This window comes from Lagenorhynchus albirostris, chromosome 6 (assembly GCF_949774975.1).
Source record: "Lagenorhynchus albirostris chromosome 6, mLagAlb1.1, whole genome shotgun sequence".
In the NCBI taxonomy this organism is placed as follows: Eukaryota; Metazoa; Chordata; class Mammalia; order Artiodactyla; family Delphinidae; genus Lagenorhynchus; species Lagenorhynchus albirostris.
The window spans coordinates 94,147,688-94,162,353 of record NC_083100.1 but is presented as its reverse complement, the minus strand read 5'-3'; the positions used below and the strand labels follow the sequence as shown (position 1 = coordinate 94,162,353).

At 38.5% G+C, this 14,666-nt stretch overlaps 1 protein-coding gene across 6 annotated transcripts in view; it reads left to right on the top strand.

Annotated features, from left to right (window-relative positions):
- Positions 1–14,666, top strand: part of CCNT2 (cyclin T2) — a 48,212-nt gene that overhangs the window by 3,445 nt on the left and 30,101 nt on the right. For 2 of the 6 annotated variants that reach the window (XM_060152993.1, XM_060152995.1), the window contains exon 4: positions 2,528–2,672. The exons of the other annotated variants lie outside the window; for them this stretch is intronic. In XM_060152993.1, coding sequence (XP_060008976.1) covers positions 2,528–2,672 — 145 coding nt within the window. The remainder of the gene's footprint in view (positions 1–2,527; positions 2,673–14,666) is intronic. 6 annotated transcript variants of the gene reach the window in all.

Genomic DNA, 14,666 nt, shown 5'->3' with positions numbered 1-14,666 from the left:
TTTATAATAAATATGCATTCATTATGTAAAAATATTTAAAAATATTTATGTGGCTTTATTTTATTTTTTCACATTAACAAATTTAAAAGTAAAAAAATCCCCTAAAGGTCAAGTTGGTCTTGTTTTAAAAGTTAGTGTCAACAGAGCTGTCTTTTATCATTGTTACTTTCTCTTTTTAGAAGGTTGGATGGCTACCAGCAGGAAATGACTTTTATATGTAACCTAATTAGATAAATCTATCCTTTGCTCACTGGATGCAGTGAGGTTTATGTAATTGAGATTAGTAATTGAAGAATGGCCTTGCTGGATCAAGCTCAAGATAAATCTAATGAAGTATATAAAAAAGCCCTGGAACCAGTAGTGCCTCCACAAAGTATGTACTGTGGGAGAGCATCCTCCTCAGTGTCAGTCGTAGAATAGATAATTGACCCAGCTTTTCCTAGAAACTCTGTTCATTAGTTTGCTTAGTCAAGTTTATGATGCATTTGTTTCTTATATTAATTCCAAGTCTTTTGAGTTCTCTTAAGATAAGGTTGTAATGAACACACTCTTAGTATTTTTGTTGGTCATGGTCTAGTCTCATATCTCTCTCCAATTCGTGTGATCATTTTAATCTTCTCTTTCTTTAGTTCTGTTGCCTCTTTTTTGAGCTGCAGCAGTTGAAACATTATAGTATGCCAAATTTAAATGTAGCTTTGTTTAATGTCTCAAGAATACACAGTAAGTTAAGGGCAGTATTCAGAACTAATGATTTTTGACTGTGATGACATCTAAGAATGCACCATCTATGTCATATCTGAGTTTCACTTAATACATTTAAGATTAGTCAGCTGATACACATAAAGGAACTTGTATTTGCTTGTGCCAAAATTTGATTACCACTTTTTGCTTGCAGTCTTAATCTTTCTTAGTTGGCTTGGTTCTTGACTAGTAGATACCACTTGAAAATTTAAAGATTTTCTTTTTGCATTCCTTTCTTCCCCTGTAAAGACTTAAGTGATTTAAAGGAAAGCCATTCTTTTCTCTCTAGAAAAGTGCCCACAATCCCTGTTCTTTGTCTGATAATAAAACATTCTCCCATTCTAATTTTTATTAATAGTCTTTGCATAGAAATTTATTCAAGATTTTTTAATGGTAGATTTCATTCAGTTTACACCAACTGTTGCTTATTTATACTCAGATTGCTCATAAAATTGTCATAACCAATTGCCACTTGTGAAAGAATAACATTTTGGGCAATTTGGTTAGTTAAGGATTTTGTTTAAATTTGTATTGTGAAAGCCCTAAATTTCTCTCAAACATAGGAATCTAGATAAAGTTAAATGTAACCTCCCTGCCCCAAAAGGACAGTGGGGGTTTTGTTTCCTTTCTTTTTTGGCTATACTCACCAGTACCTCACATAAAGTTGGTATTTGGCAATAGTTTGTCAATAGAATGTATCAAATCTTGTTGCTCATAGGTCTGTTGAGTGAATTCTTCCACATTTTCCTCTATATTCATCCTCCCCACATAGACACATTTTAAATGTTTTATTATTGAAAACTAACATACACATGGTAAATGAAAACAGTAGAAAAAGGGATATGATAAACCTCCCTCCCATCCAGGTATCTAAGCCCCCTGCCCTACAGCATTTGCTGTGCACAGTTTCTGTGTGCCCTTTCAGAAATAGTTTTTGCTTGTGCAAGCATATATGTGTGTATTTTTTTCAGCACAGAAAAGGGTTTTTGTCTGTTTTTTTCACAATTCTTAGATCCAGCACACAACAGCAATATGAGAACAGACAGAATTGGACTGGTCCTAGTTGGGGTTAGATGTGGCTGTTTCTGGAGAAGTAATTTTTAATATGGCACCAGAAAAGGATAGTATAGATTGACCCAGTGTAACTCAACCAGAGGCAGCTTTGCCCACCAAGGGACATTTTACAATGTTTAGAGACATTTTTGGTTGTCACAGATGGGAAAGGGGTACTACTGGCATCTGGTGGATAGAAGCCGGGAATGCTGTTAAACATCCTACGATGCATAGGATATTCCTGCAAAACAAAAAGTTAACCTGGTACAAAATGTCAGTAGTGCTGAGGTTGAAAAAACCATGGGTAAACCTCCTAAAGTGTTAAGAAGTGAGACTAAAAGCTATGTTATTATCACTAGATTGATTTTGAGTGTTTGGTGAATTTTATCTGTTCTAGTAAGAAATAGCCTATTCATCTGTAGTTCTTCAAGGACCATAAGAACACAGATCACATTTGTAATCTTCTAATTGGGGGCTTTAGGGAAACTTTTTGGTATTTCTAAAATTTAAAGTTTAAATTTAGCTCATTAATAAATGTTGCTTTTCTGTTAAGTACTAATGTGTTTTTTAGCCTCTTATTTGAGTTTGTTATGAATCTTACCATATTAGAAGATATTTTAGTAGTTTGGCTTCTAATTTTGTTTATGGTGGGGGTTTTTTGTTTTGTTTGTTTGTTTGTTTTTGCGGTACGCGGGCCTCTCACTATTGGGGCCTCTCCCGTTGCGGAGCACAGGCTCTGGACGCGCAGGCTCAGCGGCCATGGCTCACGGGCCCAGCCGCTCCGCAGCTTGTGGGTCTTCCCGGACCCGGGCACAAACCCGTGTCCCCTGCATCAGCAGGCGGATTCTCAACCACTGCACCACCAGGGAAGCCCTATGGTAGGTTTTGACATAAATTTTTTTGTTACTCAAATCTGCCAGCCTTTAATTTTGCTTTATTTCATTACCTTTATGTTTATCTGGAGATAAATGTCTACCTATATTTATTTATTTATTTCATGGGAAGAGATTCTTGGGTTTTGACATTTGTTTTTCCTTGTTAGGTTTATTTTGGTATGTGGTTCCTAAACACTTACTTAAGGTTGATATTCTCTTTCTTACCCCAGATAAGGAAGAAAAGAATCATAAAGGTTAAACACTTTGTCTGAAGTCACACAGCAGCTGAGTGACAAAAGCTAAAAATCGCACCCAGATCTAGACTCCATTGTTGATGCAGTTATCAGTATTTCTGCCTCAAGTATCTGTTACTAGGAATCTTTTCATAGCCCTGAAATTTTTCACTAAAAGCAGTTGATGTGTAAAGCTTTTGTGATGTGCCAGTTGTGATTCACCAACGCTCGGCATGAGAATTATCAGGATGCTCCTCTAAAACATGCTTTAGTGGGCTGTACCTTAAACCTATGTAATCAGAATATTTGTGGTGGGACCTGGGATCCTCTACCTTAACAAGCTTCCCAGGTGATACTGATGCCTGCTAAAGTTGAAGACTGTTCGTTTAAATTTTGATGTTTCCCCTGTGTCTCATAATCTGTTATACAGTCAGCCCTCCATGTCTGTGGGTTCCGCATCTGTGGATTCAACCAACTGCAGATCAAAAATATTTGGGAAAAAATTCATTTACAAAAAGCAAAACTTGTATTTACCCCACACCAGCAACTATTTACATAGCATTTGCATTGTATTAGGTATTATAAGTAATCTAGAGATGACTTAAAGTGTAAGGAAGGATGTGCATAGGATATATGCCATTACTATGCCATTTTACATGAGACTTGAGTATCCATGGATTTCGGTAAATGTGGAGGGGTCCTAAAACCAATCCCCCACCTGTGGCTACTGAGAGATGACTGTACACTGGCCGTTTTGTAGAAGTTAAATCAGCATGTTTAATTCTTTTACCTACAAAAGTAAAATGTCTTTGAAATCTGAGTGGTTGTTTATATTATAGCTCACTTATGCTTCTGCTTTTTAATTTAATAAAGCAATTAGTCGAAGAATAATCTTATGTTCAAAATCCATTAATGCTACTGGGAAATACTGTAGGGCTGTCCAGTAGAACTTTCTGTGATAATGGACGTATTCTGTATCTTTTATGTTCAAAATGATATGTACTGACCAAACACGTTTCCTGGATTGTAAATTTGAGATTATTAGACTAGATGATTTCTAAATTCCTTTTCAACTATAAATTGTGTGGATGAAAATTTATTAAGATCCCACTCTGTAGGGCTTCCCTGGTGGCACAGTGGTTAAGAATCCGCCTGCCCATGCAGGGGACATGGGTTCGAGCCCTGGTCCGGAAAGGTACGACGAGCTGGAGAGCAACTAAGCCCGTGCGCCATAACTACTGAGCCTGCACTCTATAGCCCGCGAGTCACAACTACTGAGCCCACATGCCACAACTACTGAAGCCTACGCACCTAGAGCCCATGCTCTGCAACAAGAGAAGCCACTGCAATGAGAAGCCCGTGCACTGCAATGAAGAGTAGCCCCCACTCGCTGCAACTAGAGAAAGCCCATGCGCAGCAACAAAGACCCAACGCAGCCAAAAATAAAGAAATAAAATAAATAAATTTATTTTTTTAAAAAAAATCCCACTATGTAATAGGCGTTTTACTTATGGCAGCTGAAGTATTCTCCTCCTGAGGAAACATGCAATTACTAAGTTACTTGTCCAGAAAGTAGCCGTTACGTGATTGGCATTTGAACCTAGATCCCTAGCCTGATCGCATGCTGCAGTTCTCGCTTGTGTCTAATATGTTTAAGAAATGTTCCTAATGTGTTTCAGAAATAGGGCACACTAATTATTGATGCCAGTGATTTCTAAGGAGGAGATGAGTATACAAGTGAATAATGAAAATACTGTCAGATTTTGATTTGCTTTTCTCATTGGGTGAAATCCAGTGAAGTCCTCTTTTGAGTTAGGCCCCAATTCCTCCTTCAGCCATACATCAATCTTAGGATTTACGCATTGTGCATCCCTATTTTTCCATGTGGTGCTTTCCCTTCACTTTTCATGTGATCCTGACCTGTCAGGTTGTGAGACTGAGCTGACGTTACAACTCTTCATAAACCATTCCCCAGATAACTCCACTCTTTCACTTCTGTTTGATTCTCTGACCTTATCCTTTGGGTCCTGTTCTATTTCATCTGTTTGGTATTCTTTAGTGCTGTAGTGTAACTGTGCGTATATGAAATGAAGTGGGGTTTTTTATGTTTTTTGTTTCGTTGGTTGGTTGAGTTTTTTTGGCCATGCCACGTGGCATGCAAGATCTTAGTTCCCCGACCAGGGATCCAACCCATGCCCCCCAACAGTGGAAGCGCTGAGGAGGTGGGTTTTTTTAATTGTTACAAAATGAAACACAAACATGTAAAACCACTAAATATATAGCATAGTGAATTATTATAAGGTAAACAACTTTGTAACTACCACTCAAATCAAACAAGGGAACTTTGCTAACTACCCCAGAAGTGCCTTCATGTGCTCCATCCCAATGTCAACCCTTTCCTTCCCTCCACAAAGGGATAGAAAAACTGTCCTATCCTTTCCCATTATTAAGGATTTGGTAGGTTTCTTAAATCTCTCAAGGTACAGGTTTCCCCTCTATCCCTTTCTTTTACTTAAATTTTATCTGTTGAAAGACCTAGGACATTATACCTGTAGAGTTTCCACCTGTCTGGGTTTTACTAACTGTATATTCATGGTGCAGTTTATTATGTTCCTTTGTTGTTGTATTCCCTGCAAATTGCCAGTTGGATCCAGAAATTTGATCAGACTCATGTTAGATCCCTTTGGCAGGACTACAGGTGATGTTATATTCTTTAATCAGCAGGCACCTGATGTCTGGTTGTCTTTTTGTGGTGTTAGCAGCTGTCGATATTCAATGCCTAGATCCTTTTATTCGTTGTGATACTTTAATTCTGTCATTTCTTCTTCATTTATTAATTGGAATATTTGTATAGTGAAATGTTGTGATTCATCACTATTTGGACATCCGGTGGTACAAGTTCATATAGGAAAGGCAGAATAAATACTTGATTCTTGCCCTGTATTTACCACCTTTGTTGAGATAAAATTTACATACCATATATTTCATCCTTTGAAAGTGTACAATTCAGTGGTTTTTGCGTACGTTCACAAAGTTGTACGTCAATTTTAGAAATCTGTATCACCCCAAGAAGAAATCTCACATCCTTTAGCCATCTCTTCCCATTCTTCCAACCAGCCTATTCTGGACATACCCTATAAATGGAATCATTCAATGTGTGGTCCTTTGTGACTGGCTTCTTTCACTTAGTACATAATGTTTTCAAGGTTCGTCTGTGTTGTAGCATGTATCAGTACTTCATTTATTTTTCTTGCTGAACTACCATTATACCACATTTTGTATATACATTTATCAGTTAGTGGACATTTGGGTTGTTTCTACTGTTTGGCTGTTATATTGCTACTATGAACATTTCTGTATGTTTTTGTGTAGATAGATGTTTTGGTTTCTATTGAATATATACCCAGGAGTAGAATTGCTGGACCATCTGGTAACTCTGTCTGTACCCATATAGTCTGGGATAGTTTCCTCAGTATCTGTTATAGCAAGATATTCCAGGTTCATCCTGTATGTTTTATATCCACAGCTGAAATGGCCATTTCTTTAAGAAACCCTGCTTTTTCTTTTAGTAGAAAGTGGTATTACAAGGTATCAACCTGGACCCTGGAGATACTCATTGTTGCTATGTTTGTCTTGTTTTTAGGCATCTTCAATGAACAGAGCAAGGAAATACATAGTAAATATGTATTCACTATACACATCAACATATTGTTTTTCATTTAACAGTAAATATATGAACTATACAAAATATAGGTGGACTTGTTATATATATATATACATTTTAAATATATATATTTAAGATATCTTAGGAATTCATTCTGATGCAAGCAACAATAGCATTTTTTACTTAACTTCTTTCTTTTTTCTTTTCTTTAACCTCTTTTGTATTACATCTCTGTGACCTTTCTTTCACACCAAAAATCTTAGTTTTAAAGGATGTGGGAATGACAGGATTTAAATATCCCAATATCACTTGTTAATCCCACATTACACAAACATGTCTCAGAATTACAGTATAACCACCACCAGTGTAATTACTGAGAACAGTTAAATGTTTTTGTTTGCTTTCCCCTCTCACCCCTGGTTTTTAAAAGTTGTACCTACATTATCATAAATAGCCATTACAAAACTCTCCCTTTTAATCTTCATTCAAGCTTAGTTCGCAAGTAACTTTATTTGTATTGTTCACTACCAGTGCGTATGTTGAAGTCTCTGTAGTCATTTTGATTGTTTAAAGTTATCTTGAAGATCATGGAAACAATATTGTCTGAATCCTTGGATGTTGATAATTGTTTGTGCCCTTTATATCCAAGGTCAGTTTTGCTGGATATAAAATTTTTGGCTTGTGCTTTCTTTTCTTAAGTATCTTAAATGTGTAACAATTGCTTTTTTCTTTTTTTCTGGTATAAAGCATTGTTGGCAGTTTGGGTGGTGATCTAACTTTCTTATATTTATTTTTGCCTAAGTGGCCAAAGGATTTTTTTTCCTTAAAAATCTAGGTGGTTCTGGGTTGATATGCTCTTATGTTCTGGGTGTGATGTGCTCTTTGAATGTGTGATTTCATACCTTTTTTACTTAGGTTTTATGTTATGAATCTTTTTTTTTCTTTTATTTTCAACATCTTTATTGGAGTATAATTGCTTTACAATGCTGTGTTAGTTTCTGCTGTGTAACAGTGAATCAGTTATACATGTACATACATCCACATATTTCCTCCGTCTTGCGTCTCCCTCCCACCCTCCCTATCCCACCCCTCTAGGTGGACACAAAGCACCTAGCTGATTTCCCTGTGCTATGCGGCTGATTCCCACTAGCTATCTACTTTACATCTGGTAGTGTATATATGTCCATGCCACTCTCTCACTTCATCCCAGCTTACCCTTCCCCCACCCCGTGTCAAGTCCATTCTCTACGTCTGCATCTTTATTCCTGTCCTGCCCCTATGTTCGTCAGAACCATTTTTTTTGTGTGGGGGGATTCCATATATATGTGTTAGCATACAGTATTTGTTTTTCTCTTTCTGACTTACTTCACTCTGTATGAAAGACTCTAGGTCTTTCCACCTCACTACAGATAACTCAGTTTCGTTTCTATATATGGCTCAGTAATATGCCATTGTATATACATATATGCCACATCTTCTTTATCCACTCATCTGTCAGTGGACACACAGGTTGCTTCCATGTCCTGGCTATTGTAAATAGAGCTGCAATGAACATTGTGGTACATGACTTTTTGAATTTTGGTTTTCTCAGGGTATGTGCCCAGTAGTGGGATTACTGGGTCGTATGGTAGTTCTAGTTTTTTAAGGAACCTCCATACCGTTCTCCATAGTGGCTGTATCAATTTACATTCCTACCAACAGTGCAAGAGGGTTCCCTGTTCTCCACACCGTCTCCAGCATTTATTGTTTGTAGTTTTTTTTTAAGATGTTGGGGGTAGGAGTTTATTAATTTATTTATTTATTTTTGCTGTGTTGGGTCTTCGTTTCTGTGCGAGGGCTTTCTCTAGTTGTGGCAAGTGGGGGCCACTGTTCATCGCGGTGCGTGGGCCTCTCTTGTTGTGGAGCACAGGCTCCAGACGCGCAGGCTTAGTAGTTGTGGCTCACAGGCCTAGTTGCTCCGCGGCATGTGGGTTCCTCCCAGACCAGAGCTCGAACCCGTGTCCCCTGCATTAGCAGGCAGATTCTCAACCACTGTGCCACAGGGAAGCCCGTGTTTGTAGATTTTTTGATGATGACCATTCTGACTGGTGTGAGGTGATACTTCATGGTAGTTTTGATTTGCATTTCTCTAATGATTAGTGATGTTCAGCATCCTTTCATGTATTTGTTGGCAGTCTGTATATCTTCTTTGGAGAAATGTTTGTTTAGGTCTTCTGCCCATTTTTGGATCGGGTTGTTTGTTTGTTTGTTATTGAGCTGCATGAGCTGCTTGTAAATTTTGGAGATTAATACTTTGTCAGTTGCTTTATTTGCAAATGTTTTCTCCCATTCTGAGGGTTGTCTTTTGGTGGTGTTTATGGTTTCCTTTGCTGTGCAAAAGTTTTAAGGTTCATTAGCTCCCATTTGTTTATTTTTGTTTTTATTTCCATTTCTCTAGGAGGTGGGTCAAAAAGGATCTTGCTGTGATTTATGTCATAGAGTGTTCTGCCTGTTTTCCTCTAAGAGTTTGATAGTGTCCGGCCTTAGGTTTAGGTCTTTAATGCATTTTGAGTTTATTTTTGTGTATGGTGTTAGGGAGTGTTCTAATTTCTTTCTTTTACATGTACCTGTCCACTTTTCCCAGCACCACTTACTGAAGAGGCTGTCTTTTCTCCATTGTATATTCTAGCCTCCTTTATCAAAGATAAAGTGACCATATGTGTGTGGGTTTATCTCTGGGCTTTCTATCTTGTTCCATTGATCTATATTTCTGTTTTTGTGCCAGTACCATACTTTCTTGATTACTGTAGCTTTGTAGTATAGTCTGAAGTCAGGGAGCCTGATTCCTCCAGCTCCGTTTTCTTTCTCAGGGTTGCTTTGGCTATTTGGGGTCTTTTGTGTTTCCATATAAATAGTGAAGTTTTTTGTTCTAGTGCTGTGAAAAATGCCATTGGTAGTTTGATAGGGATTGCACTGAATCTGTAGATTGCCTTGAGTAGTATGGTCTTTTTAACAATGTTAATTGTTCCAATCCATGAACACAATACATCTCTCAATCTGTTTGTGTCATCTTTAATTTCTTTCATCAGTGTCTTATAGTTTTCTGCATACAGGTCTTTTGTCTCCCTAAGTAGGTTTATTCCTAGGTATTTTGTTGTTGTTGCAGTGGTAAATGGGAGTGTTTCTTTAATTTCTCTTTCAGATTTTTCATCATTAATGTATAGGAATGCAAAAGATTTCTGTGCTTTAATTTTGTATCCTGCTACTTTACAAATTCATTGATTAGCTCTAGTAGTTTTCTGGTAGCATTTTTAGGATTCTCTATGTATAGTATCATGTTATCTGCAAACAGTGACAGTTTTACTTCTTCTTTTCCAATTTGGATTCCTTTTATTTCTTTTTCTTCTCTGATTGCTATGGCTAAAACTTCCAAAATAATGTTGAATAAAAGTGGTGAGAGTGGGCAACCTTGTCTTGTTCCTGATCTTCGTGGAAGTGCTTTCAGTTTTTCACCATTGAGAACGATGTTGGATGTGGGTTTGTCATATATGGCCTTTATTATGTTGAAGTAAGTTCCCTCTATGCCTACTTTCTGGAGGGTTTTTATCATACATGGGTGTTGAATTTTGTCGAAAGCTTTTTCTGCGTCTGTTGAGATGATCATATGGTTTTTCTCGTTCAGTTTGTTAATATGGTGTATCACATTGATTGATTTGCATATATTGAAAATATTGAAGAATCTTTGCATTCCTGCAATAAACCCCACTTGATCATGGTGTGTACCGTTTAATGTGCTGTTGGATTCTGTGTGCTAGTATTTTGTTGAGGATTTTTGCATCTATGTTCATCACTGATACTGGCCTGTAGTTTTCTTTCTTTGTGACATCTTTGTCTGGTTTTGGTATCAGGGTGATGGTGGCCTTGTAGAATGAGTTTGGGAGTATTCCTCCCTCTGGTATGTTTTGGAAGAGTTTAAGAAGGATAGGTGTTAGCTCTTCTCTAAATGTTTGAATTCACCTGTGAAGCCATCTGGTCCTGGGCTTTTGTTTGTTGGAAGATTTTTAATCACAGTTTCAATTTCAGTGCTTGCGATCGGTCTGTTTATATTTTCTGTTTCTTCCTGGTTCAGTCTCAGAAGGTTGTGCTTTTCTAAGAATGTCCATTTCTCCCAGTTTGTTCATTTTATTGGCATACACTTGCTTGTAGTAATCTCTCATGATCCTTTGTATTTCTGCAGTGTCAGTTGTTACTTCTCCTTTTTCATTTCTAATTCTGTTGATTTGAGTCTTCCTTTTTTCTTGATGAGTCTGGCTAATTGTTTATTAATTTTAGTTTTTAGTTTTACTGATCTTTGCTATCATTTCCTTCATTTCTTTTTCATTTATTTCTGATCTGATCTTTATGCTTTCTTTCCTTCTGCTAACTTTGGTGGTTTTTTGTTCTTCTTTCTCTAATTGCTTTAGGTGTAAGTTTAGGTTGTTTATTTGAAATTTTTCTTGTTTCTTGTGGTAGGATTGTATAGCTATAAACTTCCCTCTTAGAACTGCTTTTGCTGCATCCCATAGGTTTTGGGTTATCGTGTTTTCATTGTCATTTGTTTCTAGGTATTCTTTGGTTTCCTTTTTGATTTCTTTTCTGATCTCTTGGTTAAGTAATGTATTGTTTAGCCTCCATGTATTTGTATTTTTTACAGATATTTTCCTGTAATTGATATCTAGTCTCATAGCATTGTGGTTGGAAAAGATACTTGATACGATTTAATTTTTCTTACATTTACCTAGGCTTGGTTTGTGACCCAAGATATGATCTATCTTGGACAGTGTTCCATGAGTACTTGAGAAGAAAGTGTAATCTTCTGTTTTTGGATGGAATGTCCTATAAATATCAATTAAGTCCATCTTGTTTAACGTATCATTTAAAGCTTGTGTTTCCTTATTTATTTTCATTTTGGATGATCTGTCCTTTGGTGAAAGTGGGGTGCTAAAGTCCCCTACTATGATTGTGTTACTGTCGATTTCCCCTTTTATGGCTGTTAGCATTTGCCTTATGTATTGAGGTGCTCCTGTGTTGGGTGCATAAATATTTACAATTGTTATATCTTTTTCTTGGATTGATCCCTTGATCATTATGTAGGGTGCATCTTTGTTTCTTGTAATAGTCTTTATTTTAGAGTCTATTTTGTCTGATTTGAGAATTGCTACTCCAGCTTTCTTTTGATTTCCATTTGCATGGCATATCTTTTCCCATTCCCTCACTTTCTGTCTGCATGTGTCCCTAGGTCTGAAGTGGGTCTCTTGTAGACAGCATATATATGGGTGGTGTTTTTGTATCCATTCAGCCAGTCTGTGTCTTTTGGTTGGAGCATTTAATCCATTTATAGTTAATGTAGTTATTGATATGTATGTTCCTATTACCATTCTCTTAATTGTTTTGGGTTTGTTATTGTAAGTTTTTTCCTCCTCTTGTGTTTCCTGCTTAGAGAAGTTCCTTTAGCATTTGTTGTAGAGCTGGTTTGGTGGTGCAGAATTCTCTTAGCTTTTGCTTATCTGTAAAGGTTTTAGTTTCTGCATCCAATCTGAATGAGATCCTCTCTGGGTAGAGTAATCTGGTTGTAGGTTTTTCCCTTTCATCACTTTAAATATGTCCTGCCACTCCCTTCTGGCTTGCAGAGTTTCTGCTGAAAGGTCAGCAGTTAACCTTCTGGGGATTCCCTTGTATGTTATTTTTCCCTTGCTGGTTTTAATATGTTTTCTTTGTATTTAATTTTTGATAGTTTGATTAATGTGTGTCTTGGCATGTTTCTCCTTGGATTTATCCTGTATGGGACTCTCTGTGCTTCCTGGACTTGATTGACTATTTCCTTTCCCATATTAGGGAAGTTTTCAACTGTAATCTCTTCAAATATTTTTTCAGTCCCTTTTTTTTTTCTCTTCTTCTTCTGGGATCCCTGTAATTTGAATGTTGTTGCGTTTAATGTTGTTCCAGAGGTCTCTGAGATTGTCCTCAATTCTTTTCATTCTTTGTTCTTTATTCTGCTTTGCAGTAGTTATTTCCACTATTTTATCTTCCAGGTCATGTATCCGTTCTTCTCCCTCAGTTATTCTGCTATTGATTCCTTCTAGAGAATTTTTAACTTCAGTTATTGTGGTGTTCATCACTGTTGGTTTGCTCTTTAGTTCTTCTAGGTCCTTATTAAACATTTCTTGTATTTTCTTCCTTCTAGTTCCAAGATTTTGGATCATCTTTACTGTTATTACTCTGAATTCTTTTTCAGGTAGACTGCCTATTTCCTCTTCATTTGTTAGGTCTGGTGGGTTTTTATCCTGCTCTTTCATCCGCTGTGTATGTCTCTGTCTTCTCATTTTGCCTAACTTGCTGTGTTTGGGGTCTCCATTTCGCAGGCTGCAGGTTCGTAGTTTCCATTGTTTTTGGTGTCTCCTTCCAGTGGGTAAGGTTGGTTCGGTGGGTTGTGTAGGCTTCCTGGTGGAGGGGACTAGTGCCTGTGTTCTGGTGGGTGAGGCTGGATCTTGTCTTTCTGATAGGCAGGACAGCATCTGGTGGTGTGTTTTGGGGTGTCTGTGACCATGATTTTAGGCAGCCTCTCTGCTAATGGGTGTGTTTGTGTTCCTGTGTTGCTAGTTGTTTGGCATAGCGTGTCCAGAACTGTAGCTTGCTGCTCGTTGAGTTGAGCTCGGTCTTGGCTTTGAGATGGAGATCTGTGGGAGAGCTTTCGCAGTTTGATATTATGTGGGGTCGGGAGGTCTCTGGTGGACCAGTGTCCTGAACTCGCCTCTCCCACCTCAGAGACACAGGCCTGACACCCGCCCAGAGCACCAAGACCCTGTCAGCCACACAGCTCAGAAGAAAAGGGAGAAAAAAGAAAGAAAGAAAAGAAATAAATAAAATAAAGGTATTAAAATTAATTATTAAAAATAATAAAAGTAATTTTAAAAAGAAGGAAAGAAGAGTGCAACCAAACCAAAAAAAACAAATCTTCCAATGATAACAAGTGCTAAAATCTATACTAAAAAACGGACAGTCAGAACCCTAGGACAAATGGCAAAAGCAAAGCTATACAGACAGAAATCACACGAAGAAGCATACACATACACACAAAAAGAGAAAAAGGAAAAAATATATATATATAAAAAATTAAAAAAGGAAGAGAGCAACCAAATCAATAAGCAAATCTACCAGTCATAATAAGCTCTAAATACTAAACTAAGATAAACATAAAACCAGAAATAAATTAGATGCAGAAAGCAAACCCCAAGTCTATAGTTGCTCCCAAAGTCCACCACCTCAACTTTGGGATGATTTGTTGTCTATTTAGGTATTCCACAGATGCAGGTACATCAAGTTGATTGTGGAGATTTAATCCGCTGCTCCTGAGGCTACCTAGAGAAATTTCCCTTTCCCTTCTATGTTGCACAGCTCTTGGGGTTCAGCTTTGGGTTTGGACCCACCTTTGCGTGTAGGTTGCCTGAGGGCGTCTGTTCCCCACCCAGACAGGACAAGGTTAAAGAATTGGCTGATTCGGGGGCTCACTCAGGCTCTGGGGTGGGGAGGGGTATGGATGCAGGGCGAGGCTGCGGCAGCAGGCAGCAGAGGCCAGCAGGACGTTGCACCAGCCTTAGGCGCACCGTGTGTTCTCCCAGGGAAATTGTCCCTGGATCACGGGACCCTGGCAGTGGCGGGCTGCACAGGCTCCTGGGAGGGGCGGTGTGGACAGTGACCTGTGCTCGCACACAGGCTTCTTGGTGACTGCAGCGGCAGCCTTAGGGTCTCATGCCCATCTCTGGTGTCCGTGCTGATAGCCACGGCTCGTGCCTGTCTCTGGAGCTCATTTAGGCGGTGCTCTGAATCCCCTCTCCTCGCACACCTGGAAACAGTGGTCTTTTGCTTCTTCGGCAGCTCCAGACTTTTTCCGGACTCCCTCCCAGCTAGCTGTGGCGCACTAGCCCCCTTCAGGCTGTGTTCACGCAGCCAACCCCAGTCCTGTCCCTGGGATCTGACCTCTGAAGCCTGAGCCTCAGCTCCCAGCCCCCGCCCGCCCCGGTGGGTGAGCAGACAAGCCTCTTGGGCTGGTGAGTGCTGGTCAGCACCGATCCTCTGTGCGGG